We start from the raw sequence: 23,007 nt of genomic DNA, 5'->3' as shown, positions 1-23,007 counted from the left end.
CTTCCAGTTTATTATGATATAATTAACATTCAGTACTGTATAAGGTACTTGTTTCTATTCACCCTTGTTTCTATTTCCATTTCTCTAGGAGGTGGGTCAAAAAGGATCTTGCTGTGATTTATGTCATAGAGTGTTCTGCCTATGCTTTCCTCTAAGAGCCCGACAGCTTCTGGCCTTACATTCAGGCCCTCCATCCATTTTGAACTTATTTAATTAATTAATTACTTTTATTTTTGGCTGCGTTGGGTCTTTGTTGCTGCACGTGGGCTTTCTTTAGTTGCGGCAAGTGGGGCCTTCTCATTGCGGTGGCTTCTCTTGTTGCAGAGCACAGGCTCTAGGCACGCGGGCTTTAGTAGTTGTGGCACACGGGCTCAGTAGCTGTGGCTCGCAGGCTCCAGAGCGCAGGCTCAGTAGTTGTGTCCCACAGGCTTAGTTGCTCCGCGGCATGTGGGATCTTTCCAGACCAGGGCTTGAACCCGTGGCCCCTGCATTGGCAGGTGGATTCTTAACTACTGCGCCACCAGGGAAGCCCTTGAAGCTATTTTAAATGGGATTGTTTTCTTGCTTTCTCTCTGAGAGTATAGTGTATTATAGTGTAGAGAAAAGCAGCAGATTTCTGTATATTAATTTGAATCCTGAAACTTTACTGAATTCACTTATTAGTTGTAGCAGTTTTTTGGTGGAGACTTTAGGGTTATCGGGTTTGTTTTTAATTGAGTTACAGTTGATGTACAATATTATATAAGTTTCAGGTGTACAACATAGTGATTCACAATTTTTAAAGGTTATACTCCATTATAGTTATTATAAAATATTGGCTATATTCCCCATGCTGTACAGTATATCCTTGTAGCTTATTTATTTTATACATAGTAGTTTGTACCTATTAATCCACTGCCCCTATCTCGTCCTTCTCCCCTGTATCTTCCCACTGGTAACCACTAGTTTGTTCTCTATATCTATGAGACTGTTTCTTTTTCGTTGTATTCAATAGTTTGCTTTAATTTTTAGATTCCACATATCAGTGAGATCATTTGTCTTTCTCTGTCCTACTTATTTCACTAAGCATAATACCCTCCAAGTCCATCCATGTTGTTGCAAATGGCAAAGTTTTATTCTTTTTAACCTCCATTGTATATACATACCACATCTTCTTTATCCGTTCCTCTATTGATGGACACTCAGGTTGCTCCCATATCTTGGCTATTGTAAATGATGCTGCTATGAACATTGGGGTGCATGTATCTTTTTGAATTAGTGTTTTTGTTTTTTTCAGATATATACCCAGGATTGAAATTGCTGGGTCCTATGGTAGTTCTATTTTTAGTTTTTTGAGAAACCTCCATACTGTTTGCCACAGTGGCTGCACCAATTTACATTCCCACCAACAGTGTACAAGGGTTCCCCTTTCTCCACATCCTCACCAATATTTGTTATTTGTAGCCTTTTTAAGAATTAATTAATTTACTAAGTTTTGGCTGCATTGGGTCTTCAATGCTGTGCGCGAGCTTACTCTAGTTGCAGGTGAGCCAGAGCTGCTCTTTGTTGCGGTGCACGGGCTTCTCATTGCGGTGGCTTCTCTTGTGGTGGATCACAGGCTGCAGGTGCGCAGGCTTCAGTAGCTGTGGCACACGGGCTCAGTAGTTGTGGCTCGAGGGCTCTAGAGCGCAGGCTCAGTAGTTGTGGTGCACGGGCTTTGTTGCTCTGTGGCATGTAGGATCTTCCTGGACCAGGGCTCAAACCCGTGTCCCCTGCACTGGCAGGTGGATTCTTAACCACTGCGCCACCAGGGAAGTCCCTGTAGTCTTTTGGACGGTAGCTATTCTAAGGTGATATCTCATTGTAGTTGTGGTTTGCATTACTCTGATGATTAGTGATGTCCGTTTTTATTTTTTTATATATTTATTTTTTTATACAGTGGGTTCTTATTAGTTATCCATTTTATACATATTAGTGTATATATGTCAATCCCAGTCTCCCAGTTCATCCCACCACCAGCACCACCCCACTGTCCCCCCTTGGTTTCCATATGTTTGTTTGTTCTGTACATGTGCGTCTCTATTTCTGCCCTGCAAACTGGTTCATCTGTACCATTCTTCTAGGTTCCACATATATGCATTAATATAGGATATTTGTTTTTCTCTTTCTGACTTACTTCACTCTGTATGACAGTCTCTAGATCCACCCACATCTCTACAAATGACCCAATTTTGTTCCTTTTTATGGCTGAGTAATATTCCATTGTACATATGTACCACATCTTCTTTATCCATTCATCTGACGATGGGCATTTAGGTTGCTTCCATGACCTGGCTATTGTAAATAGTGCTGTAATGAACATTGGGGTGCATGTGTCGTTTTGAATTATGGTTTTCTCTGGGTATATGCCCAGAAGTGGGATTACTGGGTCATATGGTAATTCTATTTTTAGTTTTTAAAGGAACCTCCATACTGTTCTCCATAGTGGCTATATCAATTTACATTCCCACCAACAGGGCAACAGGGTTCCCTTTTCTCCACACCCTCTCCAGCATTGTTGTTTGTAGATTTTCGGATGATGCCCATTCTAACTGGTGTGCGGTGATACCTCATTGTAGTTTTGATTTGCGTTTCTCTAATAATTAGTGCTGTTGAGCAGCTTGTCATGTGCTTCTTGGCCATCTGTATGTCTTCTTTGGAGAAATGTCTATTTAGGTCTTCTGCCCATTTTTGGATTGGGTTGTTTGTTTTTTTGCTATTGAGCTGCATGAGCTGCTTGTAAATTTTGGAGATTAATCCTTTGTCACTTGCTTCATTTGCAAATATTTTCTCCCATTCTGAGGATTGTCTTTTGGCCGTGTTTATGGTTTCCTTTGTTATGCAAAAGCTTTTAAGTTTCATTAGGTCCCATTGGTTTATTTTTGTTTTTATTTTCATTACTCTAGGAGGTGGAACAAAAAAGATCTTGCGGAAATTTATCTCAAAGAGTGTTCTTCCTATGTTTTCCTCTAAGAGTTTTATAGTGCTCGGTCTTACATTTAGGTTTCTAATCCATTTTGAGTTTATATTTGTGTATGGTGTTAGAGAGTGTTCTAATTGCATTCTTTTACATGGAGCTGTCCAGTTTTCCAAGCACCACTTATTGAAGAGACTGTCTTTTTCTCCATTGTACGTCCCTGCCTCCTTTGTCATAGATTAGTTGACCATAGGTGCGTGGGTTTATGTCTGGGCTTTCTATCCTGTTCCATTGATCTGTATTTCTGTTTTTGTGCCAGTACCCTATTGTCTTGATTACTGTAGCTTTGCAGTATATTCTGAAGTCTGCGAGTCTGATTCCTCCAGCTCCATTTTTTTCCCTCAAGACTGCTTTGGATATTCGGGGTCTTTTGTGTCTCCATACAAATTTTAAGATTTTTTTGTTCTAGTTCTGTAAAACACGCCATTGGTAATTTGATAGGGATTGCATTGAATCTGTAGATTGCTTTGGGTAGTATTGCCATTTTCACAATGTTGATTCTTCCAATCCAAGAACATGGTATATCTCTCCATCTGTTGGTATCATCTTTAATTTCTTTCATCAGTGTCTTATAGTTTTCTGCATACAGGTCTTTTGTCTCTCTAGGTAGGTTTATTCCTAGGTATTTTATTCTTTTTGTTGCCATGGTAAATGGGAGTGTTTCCTTAATTTCTCTTTCAGATTTTTCATCATTAGTGTATAAGAATGCAAGAGATTTCTGTGCATTAATTTTGTATCCTGCAACTTTACCAAATTCATTGGTTAGCTCCAGTAGTATTCTGGTGGCATCTGTAGGATTCTCTATGTATAGTATCATGCCATCTGCAAACAGTGACAGCTTTACTTCTTCTATTCCAATTTGTATTCCTTTTATTTCTCTTTCTTCTCCGATTGCCGTGGCTAGGACTTCCAAAACTATGTTGAATAATAATAGTGGTGAGAGTTGTGGAAGTTGTGGAAGCTCTTGTCTGCTAGTCTTCAGGTCATTCTCATCAATAGCTGCTCTGTAGGCTTCCCTGGTGGCGCGGTGGTTGAGGGTCCGCCTGCCGATGCAGGGGACACGGGTTCGTGCCCCGGTCCGGGAAGATCCCACATGCCGCGGAGCGGCTGGGCCCGTGAACCATGACCGCTGAGCCTGCGCGTCCGGAGCCTGTGCTCCGCAACGGGAGAGGCCACAACAGTGAGAGGCCCGCGTACCGCAAAAAAAAAAAAAAAAAAAGTTGCTCTGTAAACAGCTGTAATTTTGGTGTACCCATGGAAGGAGGTAAGCTCGGGGTTTTTCCTATGTCACCATCTTGGTTAGTCTCTGAATAAACATTTTAACATAGCATGAAATGTGCATTGTATATTTCATTTCATCCATATATCAAATGCTGAATATTTTCAACATTTTTCCCCTCAGAAAGGAGCTTGCAAGACGCCTGGGAGTGACTGAAGCCAGAGTGTGGGTCAGTAAACCTGAAAAAAGCAACTTGGCAGGGCAGCCAATCTAAAACCTGCTTTAGGAATTGGATACCTTGTCCTAGACATTCTCAAGTTGGTGTGTTTTTGTACACTTGTCGATGTTTTGGAAATAAGGTTTGGACTTCTGGGGCTTTGGGGCCAGAATATATGTATCTTCAGTAAAGTTAAACTCCTTCCAAAACTGGTATCCCTTAGGGGACAAGTCTCTGTGGAATCATGTTGGGGCTGATTCTGACTTGGCAGTTATTCAAATTAATGCACCAAATAGCTGGGTTAGAAGAGGGTTCAAGTATACTAAATTATTTAAAAGTTTTAAAGCCAGGCCTAAGCTCTTTGTATAAGGAGTGAATTTACAAGTATTCAGGCAATTGGGTAAGGGAATAAATAACTCACCTCGGAACACAACATGTGAGCAACTAATATATGTTTAGTTTAGGTGAGACTGATGGGGAGGCGAATAGCTTAAAATTCCAAGTGCCTGGTCCTCTTGCTGTTGTTTTTATGTGTTTGGTAGAGCAGTGTAGAGAGTTTCAGCCGTAAATTTTAATTTTCTGAAATTTTTTGATGTGCAGCCTGAAAACATTGCTAACATAGTAGGTTGTGCAGTATGATGGAGAGGGGGGAAAGGTTTGCAACCTTTAGGAATTTGTCTAAACATATAAAACAATAAAACAAACAAAAAGAACAAATTTGAATAAATTTCCACTGACCTCAAAAGGTGGACGGGTTTGAGAATAATTGGATACTATCGATATATGTCTTGGAGATACTGCGTAAATTCAACATTATGAAACTACCGAATGTATCAGTGAATATTATTTTCAGCAATTTCTAATGTCTAAGAATTTTTTTCTTCCGTTTTCATACTATTATGAGGGATTGGTTTCGAAGAATTTGTTTGTGATGGTCAGTGGTTGGCTCTCAGCTAGTCGCTTACCTGTGTTAATTTGAAATACTTGCTCATTCATTCAGGTAGTGGTTACTAGTTGGTAGCTCATGGCACAGAAGCTGATTATTTGTCCATAGAACACAGTAAGTTGTATCAAAGGAGTATATATATATATATATATATATATTTAATATATTTATTTATTTATATTTGGCTGCGTTGGGTCTTCGTTGCTGTGCGTGGGCTCTTCTCTAGTTGAGGAGAGCCGGGGTTACTCTTCGTTGTGGTGCGCGGTCTTCTCAGGGCAGTGGCTTCACTTGTTGTGGAAGAGGAATATATTTTAAAACACAAGATTGATAGAAAGGAAGAAAGTAGGAAGGAAGGAAAGAAGAATCAGGATGGGTTCACTAGCTTTGCTGCAGAGAGCGTGTGTGAGGGCAGTGATGGACACGGGCTGCAGAGCTGGTGGTGGGGTCTGGAAAGCAGTGCTGGCGGCCTAAGGCCACGGGCTGGGCTCACAGTCAGGTCTGGCCAGGGCTTGGGAGGCGCAGGCCTCTGCTTTCTCAAGCAGGCAAAGCAAGCTCAGAGGAAAAGAGAAACTGAAGTTTTGGTGGCTTGCTTCTCCTGGGTTTACGTAGTGGTCTCTTAATGGAGTTCTGAAGGGAAAAGGAGCAACAAGAAACAAATGAAGAAGACGGGAGAATGTTTTCATCTATTTCCAAACTCTACAGCATGAGCGTCCCAAAGAAACATTTAATGGACACCCTCCCTTGGTTTGCAAGGACAGTAGGAGCTGTTTTATGAAACCAGCATTGGAAATATGGAAGTAGTGTCAGCCTGAACCTCACATAGCCAGCTTTGCACATTGCTTATATTTATGCAGATTTGACCATTGGTACACTCGAACCCCCCAAAATGAGCTCTATTACACTGGCTTTTCTCGACTACATATTCATGCAGCAGAAGGACCCAAATACTAAGATGGGAGAGGGAAGATGGGGCGACAGAGAGAGGAGGCCCTTGGTCTCATGTAAAATTTGCCGAGTGGAAACATCCAAAAATACTAAATATGGCACAATTCCATTAACTGAGATGCTGAGGGAGCAGTGCAGTCCACAGGACAGGTTTTACTTTCAGTTGTTAATAGTTGGCAGATATTTAGGGGGGAGCCGTTTTGTGACCCCTCACTCACGTGGTTGTCGGCTGTCTTCCTAAAATGCAGGTTGCACCCTCTTGACTTAAGCATAAGGGACAGGATGGGGATCTCCTGGTTGATTAGCAGCTCCTAGAGGGCGCAACCTTGCTGGGCACCAGAGGCTCTGCTCCAAGGCCCTGCAACTGTAGCCAGAGCGGAGTGAGCTGACCTGGTCCTGAGCCCAGGAAGGTTTGGAGGGTGGGGCAGGTTGGAGAGTGCAGAATTGACAGAGGTGACAATGGTATGCCTCTTTCCCCCCAAACTCTTGTCTGGGCAAAGATTTTAAGAGTTTTAGTAAATTTGGGTGAGTTCGTCTAAGCATTCGTTACCCCTATAGTCTAATATTAAGGCAGTGTCCAGGGCTTCAGTTCCGCCGGTGTCCAGCAAGACAAGCCACAAAGTCCCTGGGCCCCCCATGACCAAACCTCCCTCACAATACCATCTCCTTCTTTATAACCATCCCAAGGCTCCAGAGGATGAATGACCCTTTTTAGTCATCCTTGGGGAAAGCTTTTGTTTAAAAATCCAACCCACTCCTATTGATTATTTACTGTAACCAAAGATGGGTTTTTCAAAATGGGGACCGTTCCCCTCAGTATGATTTTAAAAGGCACCCGCTTTTTCCTATGCTCAACTTCCCCCATAACTAAGGTGACACCTGCCCAATGAGTAGGGATTAGTGGCAGCTGGAGCTGACGGTCAGTTGTCAGGACGCAGGCCTCCCAGGCACAGTAATAACAGCAGGGACAGAGTGCAGTTGGTCAGCTCCACCTGCGTGTAAGAGTGGGGGAAATAATAGAAAAGGTGGGAGGGGAGAGACAAAGCCATATGCCAATCCAGAGCCTGGCACATAGTCGGTGCTCGCTCTTGGGGGGGAGGGCGGCTGAAGGGAGCGCCTTCAGCTACATATCCTAAGATACTTTAGCAAGAAGGAAATAGCTTCTCCTGATGCACTTTCAAATCTTCAAGGCACCGGGAGCTTCCTGCTGCAATTTTTCATGTCTGACTTGAAATGCTCAATATACTAATCAATCTCTTTTTCTCTCTGCTTGAAGGCTTGGTTTAAGAGTAGAAGGGCCAAGTGTCGGAGACATCAGAGGGCACTAATGCTCAGTAACGTGCCCCACGTGTCCGTGGTCCCCCTTGCTGTCGTCAGCGTGTGTGAACCCTGCAGTGCCATTCTGCTTCAGGAGCTGGATTGGGTCCACGTTCTTCTGGAGCAAGTGCCACTGGAGCAGCCTCTGCTGCCCGGGGCACCCATGCCACCCATACCACAGGTGCCACCCGTGCCACCCGTGCCACGCGTGCCACCCGTGCCACCCATGCTACCCTTTACTCCTTTGCTGTTGCCTCCTCCGCCCTGTCGTCTTCCACTCGTGTTTCATTGTAGGTGCCTTCATGTGGCATGGCGTCCCTCCTTTCCTTTGGAGATCCTTCAGCTGCCGCGACATTCTATTGAATTGTGTCTGGGACAGTTTTTTCCAAAGGGCCTTTGAGCCAGTTTCAAATTCTGCATACCTCACCACCAAGAGCAGTTCCCCAAATGCCTGCAAAGTATATTAAATAGAAGTAGAGGCCTTGACCCACTGTTTTAGGGCATGTTTTGTATTTTCAATAAAGTTGTGAGTCCTCTGCATATTTGTTCTCTGTGTCACATGGGGTTAGTCAATTTGATAGAAACGGCTAAGCCAACTCCATTCAGACCGAATGCCCAGGAGGCCTCCTTTCATGCAGTAACAGCCCTGAGTCACCATCATAGGCCATGCACATCTCAGAAGTTTGCCAGGTGCCCGTGTGGGGTTTACACAGACCCACCTGTTCTCTTCCACCCTCTCCCCCAGCACCCATGCTCCCCGCACGCTGCCCCATTGGGACCACCTAGATGTGCAAGTCGGGTGGTGTGAGTCTCGAATGGGAAAACAGTGTGTTTCAAAGCAGGCCTGAGGCCCATTCATGGTGACCAGCTCAGGTACAAGGAGGACTCCAAGGGACACTTCTGCAGTGACTACTCATAGGCCTTTATGGAGGAGAGGGAGCGGGGCACCGTCGGCTTCTCTCCCAGTTCTGTTCACCGCCTTCCCTGTTGTGGAGGGCACCTGGGGACAGAAACCATGCTAGCGGAGGGGGAGGGGCCTACCTCTGCGAAGGTAACACAAGAGGAGACTGTCCAGGCCCGCATGGGGCTCTTCTCACACCCTCTCCCCCACCCCAAGATGCGGAAAGCATATCATAGCTCCTTCCGCAGCTCAGAGCTGACGGATGATGTGGCCTTCAAGTGTATTTTGTCACCTTCAACATCCTTGGGAGAACCCTGGTTCCAGCTAATTCAACACTGAAAGGGAGCCTCTTGGGTGAGTGTTGCCTGAAGCCAGGAGGTGGTGGTCCCTGAGCACTGATCCAGGATAATCACTTTATTTAAAAGAAGCAGGTAGGGCTTCCCTGGTGACGCAGTGGTTAAGAGTCTGCCTGCGGGAAGATCCCACATGCCGCGGAGCAACTAAGCCCAAGAGCCACAACTACTGAGCCTGTGTGCCACAACTACTGAAGGCCGCACACCTAGAGCCCGTGCTCCACCACAAGAGCAGCCACTGCAATGTGAAGCGCCGCAACTACAGAAAGCCCATGCAAGCCACAAAGACCCAACACAGCCAATAATAAAATAAATTCATTTTAAAAATAAAAATAAATAAAAGCAGCAGGTATGGGAACATATGTATATGTAAAACGGATTCACTTTGTTATAAAGCAGGAACTAACACACCATTGTAAAGCAATTATACTCCAGTAAAGATGTAAAAAGAATAAAAATGAAAAATAAAATAAAAGCAGCAGGTAGGCCTTACCTTTGTTCATGGGGCTTCTTCCAATGGAACTGCCAGGTAGAAAACACACACGCACACACACACATACTACACAGGCGTGCACCCTATAGCACATGTCTGTGATAGAAGCACAGACATACCCGGAAAATACCCAGAACACAAGCAGAACTGGCTTGTGTTGTTAAAATAACCCTTCTGAAATGTATCTAGTGGCCTGTTGTCCTTGCCTTCGGTTTTTTCAGGTTCGATGCTGGGAAAGAACGTGTGTCCTTGTCCACCCTGGTCTTGGGGACGGGGAGGGGCTCATGCGGAACTGAAGCCGTGTCCATGCTGCATCACCAGTTTATTTACACAGGCACACACAACCCTTCTTGTTGGTAGGATGACTCCAGCCTGAGGAAGAGTTTTGCTGACGGACCAAAAACCGTTTCCACGGCTAGTCAGGTTTGGGTGGTAGCACTGCAGAGGGTTCTTGGAACCTGGACACCTGAGATCTTCTCTGCGATCGGAATCGCCTCCTTCTTACGCAGTAGCGATGGTTTCAGCATCCTGCCTCCGGATGAAGAAAAACACAGCCTTTCTTTGTGGTTCCCCAAGCCCAGCAAAGCCGCAGGCTCCACGCTTAGCCACCACTCTTGCTCCCATTCTAACCTCAGTCCCGAGACCTGAATGGCCTCAGCCATCAGCTGTCGAGGCTTCAGCCCAGGCTCCCGAAACCAATCCTACAGCTCCTGCTCAAGGTGTCACTCTCAAGAGCTGTCCTGGGCACCATCTTCCCTCGTGACTCCAGGACACTTCTGTGCAAATGGCAAGTTTTGAAACTGCCTCTTGGTACGTTCCTTGATGGAGGTCTTGCTATTCTTTTCCTTTGTGCATTTTAATAGTCAGTTGCTAGAGGGAAACAGGCTATTTTCATTTATTTATTTTATTTGGGTGGGATAATGACACCTTTATTTTGGACTACCTCGTAAAGAAATGTAGCATTTCCTTCCTCCCCCCAGTTTTATTGAGATAGAATTGAGATACAACACCGTAAAAGTTTAAGGTGTATAGTATAATGTTTTGACTTACATACATCACGAGATTATTAGCACAAGTTTAGTGAATATCCATCATCTCATATAGATACATAAATAAATAGAAAAAAACTTTTGTGTGTGATGAGAACTCTCAGGATTTACTCTCTTAACTTTCATATGTAACATACAGTTGTGTTAATTATATTTATCGTGTTGTGCATTACATCCCCAGTACTTATTTGGCTTATAACTGGAAGTTTGTGTCATTTGACTGCCTTCATCCGTTCCCCACCCCACCACAAATCAGATCTCTTTTTCTATGAGTTTGTGTGTTTCTTTTTGAAGTATAATTGACCTACAACACTCAGTTAGTTCCTATTACATAGTGAGTGGGTATTTCTATCTATTTCAAAATGATTTCCACGATAAGTCTAGTTATGATATGTCACCAGAGATATCACATAGGTATTGATTATATTCCCCACACTGTACATTTCATACCTGTGACTCATTTATTTTGCAAGTGGAAATTTGTACCTCTTAATTTCCCCCACCTATTTCTTTCCTTCTTCCACCCCCCTCCCCCTCTGGCAACCACATGTTTGTTCTCTGTATCTGTGACTTTGTTTCTGTTTTGTAATGCTTATTCACTTGTTTTGAACCCAAGTCCCCTGCGTTGAAAGGCAGATTCTTTACCACTGGACCACCAGGGAAGTCCCCAGTATTCTCTCTTTATCTTTAAGTTTTGCCATTTTTATGACAATGTGTCTTGCTGTGGTCCTGTTTGGGTTGATCCTGTTTGGGACTCTATGTGCTCTCTGGACCTAGATGTGTGTTTCCTTTCCCAGGTTAGGGATGTTTTCTGCTATTATGTCTTCAGATATGTTCTCTGCCCCTTTCTTTCTCTCTCTTTTCCGTCTGTGACTCCTATAATGTGAATATTAGTATGCTGGACATCTCTTAAACTGTCCTCATTTATTTATATTCTTTTTTCTTTGTTCTGTTCAACTTCAGTGATTTCCACTACCCTGTCTTTGCATTCACTGATCTGGAATGTAAAGACAGGGTAGACTGTTGATTTCTTCTAGTGTATTTTTCATTTCAGTTATTATAGTCTTCATCTCTGTTTTGTTCCTCTTTATATTTTCTAACTCTGTTCAAAAACTTCTAATTTCTCGCAAACTGGCTATTTTGAATTGTAACAACTGGCTTCATTGGTCCTCTGGCTTTGATTGTCTCATGACTATCCTAAGGGATTTAACTACTGTGAGACCTCAGATGGAATGCTGCCATGACATAGGTCACGTTTTTCGTGCCCATTTAAATTCTTACTTTATCCTCTGCATTAATTTCAGTATAAAAACGTAAGTCCAAATGTAGCATATGGTTTTAAGCTCTTACCTGACCTTGAACTCTGGGCATTAGATCTCATTTTTCCATAGATAAAAATATCATCAAGCATCTCACAATTCAAAAGTTGACACAAATTTCTGAAAGAATTAAAAATATAAAAGGACTGGGCTTCCCTGGTGGCGCAGTGGTTAAGAATCTGCCTGCCAATGCAGGGGACACGGGTTCAAGCCCTGGTCTGGGAAGATCCCACATGCCGCGGAGCGGCTAAGCCCATGAGCCACAACTACTGAGCCTGCGCGTCTGGAGCCTGTGCTCCGCAACGGGAGAGGCCGTGACAGTGAGAGGCCCGCGCACCGCGATGAAGAGTGGTCCCCGCTCGCCGCAACTGGAGAAAGCCCTCGCACAGAAACGAAGACCCAACACAGCCAAAAATAAATAAATAAATTTATTAAAAAAAAAATATATATATAAAAGGACTAATTACCTAATTTTAGATGTAGCCCCTTTATACCTGAAGGCTTCTCTTCTCAATATTTGTTCTGCTATCACCAGGTGCATCCAAGAGGACAACAAGAGGTGCCCAAACAAGCAAACAAAACTAAGATTTAATGAGAGTGGGATTGGGTTAGGGGAACACCAATACCTAAAAGAGGCTTAGGACAGTCAAATTGACGCCTTGTCCCACGTCTTATTCCACTCATACCCTTTATCACAGTCTATCCACAACAATTATTTTCCTCTTATATCATTTTTTAAAATTGTGGTAAAATTCAAATAATATATAATTACCCATTTTAAAGTGTATGGTTCAGTGGTATTTAGAACATTCACAATGTTCTGCCACCATCACCACCGTCTAGTTTCAAAACATATTCATCGGGACTTCCCTGGTGGTCCAGCGGTTAAGCCTCTGCACTCTAATGCAGGGGGCCTGTGTTCAATCTCTGGTCAGGGAACTAGATCCCACATGCCCCAATTAAAGATCCTACACGCGGCAGCAAAGATCCCGCATGCCGCAACTAAGACCTGGTGCAGCCACATAAAAGCAGACAAACGTATTCATCACCCCAAAATGACACCCCTATTTATTCAGCAGTCATTCCCCAGTCCTCCCTCCTCCAGCCCCTGGCAACCACTAATCTGCTTTCTGTCTCTGGATTTGCCCACTCTGGATATTTAATACTCGTGGAATCATACAATATGTGACCTTTGCTGCCAGCTTCTTTCACTTGGCATAATGCTTTTGAGGTTCACCCACACTGTAGGAGGTGTTAGTACCTCATTCTTTTTTTCTCTATGTGCCATTATATGTTAAGATTTATAGGTGACAAAAGAACGGGGCCCTGGGGATTTACAAAGTTACAAAATATACATGTAAAAAGTCTAATAAAATATTTAAGCTTAAAAGCAAACCAAGCCAAATCATTCTAAAAGGAAGAGAAGAAAGTGCTTTCAAATCTCAGATTTCTCTTACTAGATCAATAAACTGGACTTGATTTTATAATCACTAATGTTAAAAGAATAATATGGATGTATAATTTTTCATTTTCTGATAACATACCACTTTAAATGAAAGAACTGTACCCTACACCCAGGAGACTAGGGTCAAGCGATAATCATCTGGATCATTATATAAAGTACCTTCAGTGAGTCAGAGAACAATAAAGTCAAGTCCTTTTTATAAAATAGCCAACATGCGATAGAAACTATTTTTCTCGTTCCACAGATGAGGAAGTTGAGTCTCAGGTGTTTAAAGCCATTTGCTGGGAATTCCCTGGCGGTCCAGTGGTTAGGACTCGGGCTTTCACTGCCAGGGGCCCTGGATCAATCCCTGGTCGGGAAACTAAGATCCCGCAAGCTGCACGGTGTGGCCAGAAAACGAAACCAAACCAAAACAAAACACTCACTTGCTTAAATCAGTAGGGGAGCAGAAAAACCAAGGGTAGGATTGCAGGCTTGCCTCTGCCTCTTCTGGGTGTTGGGGTTTGGAGAAGTGGAACTTTGGGGTTTTTCTGTGTATTATCAAACTTTTGAAATAAGATGTACTGATGAATTAATTATGTAATAAAAAAAAGCTAATTCAGCTTCTCAAATACACTTTGTAGATAGTGGGCCACAAACAAATCTAAGCTATCACTTTGTAAGGAGCCAAAACAGATTTGGACAGGTGGCTGCTTGTACTCATGATTTAATCATCACACAAGTACCTACAACGCGTGGTTACTGTTAGGAATTAAAATGATACTATCATTTCTCCTAACTAGCTATAATCTATTTCTAGATAGAGCATAATGTTACATGATTCTTTATGGTGTAATACAAGTGAGCCAAAGATAAACTCTGTATATTGCTTCTATATTGTTTACTTCTTCACAGCAGACCGGGACCCATTAGCTCAAAGGTACCTATCCAACACGATAAATATAATTAACACAACTGTATGTTACATATGAAAGTTAAGAGAGTAAATCCTGAGAGTTCTCATCACACACAAAAATTTTTTTCTATTTATTTATGTATCTATATGAGATGATGGATGTTCACTAAACTTGTGCAAATAATCTCATGATGTATGTAAGTCAAATCATTATACTGTACACCTTAAACTTTTAGTGTTGTATGTCAATTCTATCTCAATAAAACTGGGGGGAGGAAGGAAATGCTACATTACTTTATGAGGTAGTCCAAAATAAAGGTGTCATTATCCCACCCAAATAAAATAAATAAATGAAAATAGCCCGTTTCCTTCTAGCACCTGACTATTAAAATGCACAAAGGAAAAGAATAGCAAGACCTCCATCAAGGAACGTACCAAGAGGCAGTTTCAAAACTTGCCATTTGCACAGAAGTGTTCTGGAGTCACGAGGGAAGATGGTGCCCAGGACAGCTCTTGAGAGTGACACCTTGAGCAGGAGCTGTAGGATTGGTTTCGGGAGCCTGGGCTGAAGCCTCGACAGCTGATGGCTGAGGCCATTCAGGTCTCGGGACTGAGGTTAGAATGGAAGCAAGAGTGGTGGCTAAGCGGGGAGCCTGCGGCTTTGCTGGGCTTGGGGAAGTTCAAAGAAAGGCTGTGTTTTCTCCATCCTGAGGCATGATGCTGAAACCATCGCTACTGCGTAAGAAGGAGGCAATTCCAATCTCAGAGAAGATCTCAGGTGTCCAGGTTCCAAGAACCCTCTGCAGTGCTACCGCCCAAACCTGACTAGCCGTGGAAACGGTTTTTGGTCCGTCAGCAAAACTCTTCCTCAGGCTGGGGACGTCCTACCAACAAGAAGGGTTGTGTGTGCCTGTGTAAATAAAGTGGCGATGCAGCATGGACACCGGCTTCAGTTCCGCATGAGCCCCTCCCCGTCCCCAAGACCAGGGTGGACAAGGACACACGTTCTTTCCCAGCATCGAACCTGAAAAAACCGAAGGCAAGGACAACAGGCCACTAGATACATTTCAGAAGGGTTACTTTAACAACACAAGCCAGTTCTGCTTGTGTTCCGGGTATTTTCCGGGTATGTCTGTGCTTCTATCACAGACATGTGCTATAGGGTGCACACCTGTGTAGTATGTGTGTGTGTGCGTGTGTGTTTTCTACCTGGCAGTTCCATTGGAAGAAGCCCCATGAACAAAGGTAAGTGTGCCTGTTGCTTTCATTTTATTTATTTATTTCCTTTTTTTTAACATCTTTATTGGAGTATAATTGCTTTACAATGGTGTGTTAGTTTCTGCTTCATAACAAAGTGAATCCTTTTTTCATATACATATGTTCCCATACCTGCTGCTTTTATTTATTTTTATTTTTAAAATGAATTTATTTTATTATTGGCTGTGTTGGGTCTTTGTGGCTTGCATGGGCTTTCTGTAGTTGCGGCGCTTCACATTGCAGTGGCTGCTCTTGTGGTGGAGCACGGGCTCTAGGTGTGCGGCCTTCAGTAGTTGTGGCACACAGGCTCAGTAGTTGTGGCTCTTGGGCTTAGTTGCTCCGCGGCATGTGGGATCTTCCCGCAGGCAGACTCTTAACCACTGCGTCACCAGGGAAGCCCTACCTGCTTCTTTTAAATAAAGTGATTATCCTGGATCAGTGCTCAGGGACCACCACCTCCTGGCTTCAGGCAACACTCACCCAAGAGGCTCCCTTTCAGTGTTGAATTAGCTGGAACCAGAGTTCTCCCAAGGATGTTGAAGGTGACAAAATACACTTGAAGGCCACATCATCCGTCAGCTCTGAGCTGCGGAAGGAGCTATGATATGCTTTCCGCATCTTGGGGTGGGGGAGAGGGTGTGAGAAGAGCCCCATGCGGGCCTGGACAGTCTCCTCTTGTGTTACCTTCGCAGAGGTAGGCCCCTCCCCCTCCGCTAGCGTGTTTTCTGTCCCCAGGTGCCCTCCACAACAGGGAAGGCGGTGAACAGAACTGGGAGAGAAGCCGACGGTGCCCCGCTCCCTCTCCTCCATAAAGGCCTATGAGTAGTCACTGCAGAAGTGTCCCTTGGAGTCCTCCTTGTACCTGAGCTGGTCACCATGAATGGGCCTCAGTTCTGCTTTGAAACACACTGTTCTCCCATTCGAGACTCACACCACCCGTCTTGCACATCTAGGTGGTCCCAATGGGGCAGTGTGCGGGGAGCATGGGTGCTGGGGGAGAGGGTGGAAGAGAACAGGTGGGTCTGTGTAAACCCCTCACGGGCACCTGGCAAACTTCTGAGATGTGCATGGCCTATGATGGTGACTCAGGGCTGTTACTGCATGAAAGGAGGCCTCCTGGGCATTCGGTTTGAATGGAGTTGGCTTAGCCGTTTCCATCAAATTTACTAAACCCATGTGACACAGAGAACAAATATGCAGAGGACTCACAACTTTATTGAAAATACAAAACATGCCCTAAAACAGTGGGTCAAGGCCTCTACTTCTATTTAATATACTTTGCAGGCATTTGGGGAACTGTTCTTGGTGGTGAGGTATGCAGAATTTGAAACTGGCTCAAAGGACCTTTGAAAAAAACTGTCATGGACACCATTTAAGAGGAAACTAGGGCTCCCGTAGGATCACCGATGGTTAGGGACCAGGCCATGCCGCATGAGGGCACCTACAGGGAAGCAAGTGTGGAAGAAGCCTGGGTGGAGAAAGCAACAGCATAGGAGGTAACGGCTGCATGGGCGTCATGTGTAGCATGGGTTGCACGTACCACAGGGGCAGCTCGGGCAGCATGGGCGGCACGGGAAGCATTGCTGGCATGGGGTGTACGGGCCACAAGAGCTGCACGGGTGGCATGGGTTGCACGGGTGGCATTGGTGGCATGGGGTGCACAGGCCACATAAGGTGTATGGGCGGCATGGGTGGCACGGGCGGCATGGGCGGCAAGGGCGGCATTGGTGGCACGGGCGGTCTGGGCAGCAGGGACAGGTCCATCAGCAGTGGCTCCAGAAGATCGCATAACGAATTCAGCTCCTGACGCGAGACGGCAGGGAAGGGCTCACAGAAGCTGACGACAACAGGGGGCACGGGGGGCACGTTACTGAGCATTAGTGCCCTCTGATGTCTCCTCCACTTGGCCCTTTTACTCTTAAACCAAGCCTTCAAGCAGAGAGAAAAAGAGATTGATTAGTATATTGAGCATTTCAAGTCAGACATGAAAAATTGCAGCAGGAAGCTCCCGGTGCCTTGAAGATTCGAAAGTGCATCAGGAGAAGCTATTTCCTTCTTGCTAAAGTATCTTAGGATATGTAGCTGAAGGCGCTCCCTTCAGCCGCCCTCCCCCCCAAGAGCGAGCACCGACTATGTGCCAGGCTCTGGATTGGCATATGGCTTTGTCTCTCCCCTCCCACCTTTTCTATTATTTCCCCCACTCTTACACGCAGGTGGAGCTGACCAACTGCACTCTGTCCCTGCTGTTATTACTGTGCCTGGGAGGCCTGCGTCCTGACAACTGACCGTCAGCTCCAGCTGCCACTAATCCCTACTCATTGGGCAGGTGTCACCTTAGTTATGGGGGAAGTTGAGCATAGGAAAAAGCGGGTGCCTTTTAAAATCATACTGAGGGGAACGGTCCCCATTTTGAAAAACCCATCTTTGGTTACAGTAAATAATCAATAGGAGTGGGTTGGATTTTTAAACAAAAGCTTTCCCCAAGGATGACTAAAAAGGGTCATTCATCCTCTGGAGCCTTGGGATGGTTATAAAGAAGGAGATGGTATTGTGAGGGAGGTTTGGTCATGGGGGGCCCAGGGACTTTGTGGCTTGTCTTGCTGGACACCGGCGGAACTGAAGCCCTGGACACTGCCTTAATATTAGACTATAGGGGTAACGAATGCTTAGACGAACTCACCCAAATTTACTAAAACTCTTAAAATCTTTGCCCAGACAAGAGTTTGGGGGGAAAGAGGCATACCATTGTCACCTCTGTCAATTCTGCACTCTCCAACCTGCCCCACCCTCCAAACCTTCCTGGGCTCAGGACCAGGTCAGCTCACTCCACTCTGGCTACAGTTGCAGGGCCTTGGAGCAGAGCCTCTGGTGCCCAGCAAGGTTGCGCCCTCTAGGAGCTGCTAATCAACCAGGAGATCCCCATCCTGTCCCTTATGCTTAAGTCAAGAGGGTGCAACCTGCATTTTAGGAAGACAGCCGACAACCACGTGAATGAGGGGTCACAAAACGGCTCCCCCCTAAATATCTGCCAACTATTAACAACTGAAAGTAAAACCTGTCCTGTGGACTGCACTGCTCCCTCAGCATCTCAGTTAATGGAATTGCGCCATATTTAGTATTTTTGGATGTTTCCACTCGGCAAATTTTACATGAGACCAAGGGCCTCCTCTCTCTGTCGCCCCATCCTCCCTCTCCCATCTTAGTATTTGGGTCCTTCTGCTGCATGAATATGTAGTCGAGAAAAGCCAGTGTAATAGAGCTCATTTTGGGGGGTTCGAGTGTACCAATGGTCAAATCTGCATAAATATAAGCAATGTGCAAAGCTGGCTATGTGAGGTTCAGGCTGACACTACTTCCATATTTCCAATGCTGGTTTCATAAAACAGCTCCTACTGTCCTTGCAAACCAAGGGAGGGTGTCCATTAAATGTTTCTTTGGGACGCTCATGCTGTAGAGTTTGGAAATAGATGAAAACATTCTCCCGTCTTCTTCATTTGTTTCTTGTTGCTCCTTTTCCCTTCAGAACTCCATTAAGAGACCACTACGTAAACCCAGGAGAAGCAAGCCACCAAAACTTCAGTTTCTCTTTTCCTCTGAGCTTGCTTTGCCTGCTTGAGAAAGCAGAGGCCTGCGCCTCCCAAGCCCTGGCCAGACCTGACTGTGAGCCCAGCCCGTGGCCTTAGGCCGCCAGCACTGCTTTCCAGACCCCACCACCAGCTCTGCAGCCCGTGTCCATCACTGCCCTCACACACGCTCTCTGCAGCAAAGCTAGTGAACCCGTCCTGATTCTTCTGTTTCTCTCTTTCTTTCTTTTCTTCTTCTTTCCCCCCACAAATACTCCTTGGATTTAACTTAGGCTTTTCTATAGTCTCAAATAATCACTCCTGATCCTTTGACTCACAAACTAGTCATCACTGGAAGAGCATATGTATTTCACCTTACCGCAGGTAAGAATCCTGCCTGAACTAAGAGTCATCCTCCACTGCCAACAAATTCCACACACCCCATCTCTTCGTAACAGTACCACGAAAAGGAAGAAAAGCCTCAGGTGTCAGAAATTCCTCAAGAGACTATTCACGAATGCATTCGGTAGTCTCAAAACTTTGAACGTGTGAGGAATCCTCACGGCGTACGTTCCACTCTGTATAACTCTTGCCTGACTTCCACCTTTCTCAGGTCGGTGGAACTTTGTTTGAAATTGTTGTTTTAGTTTGTTTTGTTCTTTAAGACATATGTCAAAGGTTGCAACTCGCCCTCCCACCTGCACTATAATGCAAAACCTACTATGTTAGCAACGCTTTCAGGCTGGCATAGCAAAGAATTCCAGAAAATGAGGATTTAGGGCTGCCACTCTCTCCACTACGTTACCAAACACTTAGAAACTCCAGCAGGAGAGGGCCTCTCTCCCATGGGGCTGTGTGTGTCGCGGGGAGGGGACCTCTTCTCCTCAGTCCTTGGGCTGGAAGCGCAGATCAGCCCTGGGGGATCCCTGTCGGGGCTGCCATGAGCTGGGCACCCTTGTTTTCCTACCTCAGACGTTTGTAGTTGCTGGGAGCCCCTACTTGGTCTACACCAGGCTGGGCCTTACGTGGCAGCACTGGGCACGGGGCCTCTGGCTTTCTTTCCCAGGACACTGCCAGGCTCTCATGGGCTGATCCTGGCCTAGGCTGTCCCCAGGCAAGGACGTATGCACCCCCAACAAGTGACCACCTACTGTACAGACACCCGCCAGTGAGGGGGCCTCTCACCTCCTGCCCTCCTAGACGCACCTGCTTGTTCCCAGCGGATGTCACCTGGAACGGGGTCCAGGCACGGAGGCTGTTGTACAAGGGCTTCTGAGGCCACCTCAGTTGGGGGGAAGCTCACCGTTTTCCCCGCCTGGACTGACCTGGGCGCCAGCCAGGCCGCTCCAGCCCTCAGCCCCCAGCTGTGTCTCCTGCACAGGGTCCCGTGCAGGATTGTGAGGCGGGGGTGGCGAGGAGGAGCCCTGAGTGGGTGCTGGAGAAGAAGGGCACCCCGGGCGTCAGGGCAAGGAAGCCAGACCTGCCCCTCAGCACACTGGCAGCAGCTCAAGCCCTGCCCTAGGCAGCGAGCTGCCTCCAGTGGGACAGCTCGGGGACCCAAAGCCTATGAGCTGTGCCACCCAGCCCGGGCCCTCGCCTCTGGAAAGTGTTCGACATCCAAGTGCCTCCTTCATCCGCTGACAAAATGGTGTTTTACAAAAGTTCTAAAAGATTCTAAAGTCCTAAAAGTATTTTCTTCGCTAACCAAAGTTCTGAGAGCATCTTAGTTTGTTCTGAAAGCAAGAAACCACTCTCTGTGGAAAAGATAACAAAAGAACAGCTGCGGGAGGAGCAGACTTGGACTCTACGCTCTCCCCTCCGCATCAGCGTCAGCGTAACGAAACATACATCAGTTGCTCGTCTGTTGTGTGCTGAGTGTGAATTATCCCCTCACTCCGATGCCTAAGTATTCATATATTCACTCCTTATGCAAAGCATTTATGCCTGGTTTTAAATAATTTAATATAGTTGGGCTCCTCGGTGCATTAATTTGAATAATTGCCACTTCAGACTTAACCTCAGTGTGACTCCACACAGAAGTGGTACCTAAAGGACGCCAGTGTTAGAAGGAATTGAACGTGTGTGTGTAGAATTGAGAGACATATATGTTTATATAGGTATAGTTTATACAAAGGTATATACATATATATATATTTATATATTCACCTGTATATACAAGGAATAATATACTATGGTAGGTTTTTTTTTCTTTTAGGAAATTAAAATCTTCTGGTTATGGGCAATTTCCAAAACCTGGGGTTTACTTTTCCCATTTACCTCCAACCGAGACCCCAAAGTTCAACCCTTATTTCCCAAACGTGGAAACAGCTACAAAAACAAACTGACATGAGAATGTCCAGGACAAAGGTGTCCAAGTCCCAAACCAGGTTTTAGAATGGCTGCCCTGCCAAGGTGCTTTTTTCAGGTTTACTGACCTTCACTTTGTCTTCAGTCACACCCATGCACCTTGTAAGCTCCTGTCTGAGGGGAGAAAATTGGAAGTGTTCAGCATTGGGGGTTGCGGAAGAAACTGAATATAGGATGCTATTTCATCCTTTAAAAAAATTTCTTTTCTGGAAAATGTCAGTCACTTATTTTAAGAACCAATTTCTGCAGTACGAAAACTCACACATTTTCAGGTTATACAGTGAAAATAAGTTGACAAAGCATTTAAGGAAAGCCAAGTCTCATTAGTAAAGGAGGCACAGTTCCCAAAAACACATGAAATTCTAATCCAGTTTCTTTTATTGTTACCAACTTCAAAAATGAATAAAAATCTCTGACAAAATATCTTTACTAACTTTCAATCATTGCTCTTGCCCATTTTATGATTAAATTAGACCTTAAAATAGCTCGCTTGCTGGACCAATCTATCAGTGATGAACAGGTTGGAGTACGTCCTAGTAGATATGAAAGGACGGCACAAAATGCTGTTCATTCGCTGGTTGAGCTTATTTTTAAAAAAAAATTTATCACCAACTCCCCAGTGCCGACCTAGTACACTATTCTGTAATCTGTAGCTTGAGGCTTGCTTTAGAGACAGTTTTCTCACAAGAGCAAAATTTAAGGGAATGCAGAAAAATCACTAGTCAAGATAAATAATTTTCAAAACCACTACTTTAAAATACAAATATCAATGTAAATATAATCCATGAATAACTGATGATCAAAATTTCAGATAAAAGTAGATTCCAACTCTGCATTTGCTCCACCACGTCTTGGGCGACTCATTATTTATGTTAACCGGCGGCCCACAAAGCTCCCCAACGTGACTTATTCAAACACCGCACGGAAATATCGACCTCGATTCCCACCAGGCAGAGCCCCCGCCCCCGTGCTAGGCCCCGAGTGCGTCGGAAGGGCCGGGCCACCGCCAGGCCTTGGGGCTTTCAGATCCGGAGCCGAGGAGAGGGACTCGCGAGAGCGCCGCCTGCCACCCGCGCGGCAGCCCGCGCCACCCGAGACGCCTGCTTACCGCATGCGTGCGCTGGGGTACTGAGTGTACTGGAAAACGCGCTCCAGGTCCTGCACCTGCACGTGCGTGAACCTGGCGCGGGGGCCCCGCCGCTGCCCGTCTGCGGCCTCGGGACCCTCGACGGCGGCCCGCGGGGGCTGCTCCTCACCGCCCTGCTCTCCGCCTTCACCACCGTCCGCGGGGCCGGCGGCTCCGACGCTGACCTCGCAGCCTTCCTTTCCTTCTCCTTCGTCTCCCGCCTCTTTCCCTTCCGCGGCTGCTCCCTGCTCCGGTTCGGACTGAGCCTTCTGCTCCTCTCCCCCCTCTCCGGGAGGCGACATCTCCGCGGGCTTCACCTCTGCAAGGGAGGAAACCCAAAGAGAAAGATCAGGCCGTCGAGTGAGCCCGGCTCTGGGGAGGGCCTGCGTCCGAGGGGGGTCCTGCCGTTCGCCTCGCCCTGGGAAAGTACCTTTCCTGGAATCCGTTAAAGCGAGTGCCCCACCCGCCACTGACCTTTCGCTTCTTCCCGCTCCTCTTCGACCCCCAGCTTGAAGAAGCGGGCAATGGCTGCAAACGTGACGTCATAGGCATCGTGGCTGCTCTGCGGCTGACGCTCCAT

At 45.7% G+C, this 23,007-nt stretch overlaps 1 protein-coding gene and 1 non-coding gene across 2 annotated transcripts in view; one reads left to right on the top strand and one right to left on the bottom strand.

Annotated features, from left to right (window-relative positions):
* LOC132418860 (homeobox protein ESX1-like) overlaps nucleotides 1-23,007 on the bottom strand; it is a 36,335-nt gene extending 13,328 nt beyond the window's left edge. Inside the window, exons 1-3 of the mRNA XM_060002917.1 lie at nucleotides 22,902-23,007; nucleotides 22,410-22,746; nucleotides 21,370-21,415 (exon numbers count right to left, since the gene is read on the bottom strand). Coding sequence (XP_059858900.1) covers nucleotides 21,370-21,415; nucleotides 22,410-22,746; nucleotides 22,902-23,007 — 489 coding nt within the window. The remainder of the gene's footprint in view (nucleotides 1-21,369; nucleotides 21,416-22,409; nucleotides 22,747-22,901) is intronic.
* On the top strand, nucleotides 19,768-19,912 carry LOC132419092 (small Cajal body-specific RNA 20). Its single transcript, XR_009518104.1, has one exon. It is a non-coding gene; the product is annotated as a small Cajal body-specific RNA 20 (non-coding RNA).

Source organism: Delphinus delphis, chromosome X (assembly GCF_949987515.2).
Source record: "Delphinus delphis chromosome X, mDelDel1.2, whole genome shotgun sequence".
NCBI classification, from domain to species: domain Eukaryota; kingdom Metazoa; phylum Chordata; class Mammalia; order Artiodactyla; family Delphinidae; genus Delphinus; species Delphinus delphis.
This window is presented reverse-complemented; position numbering and strand designations above follow the sequence as displayed.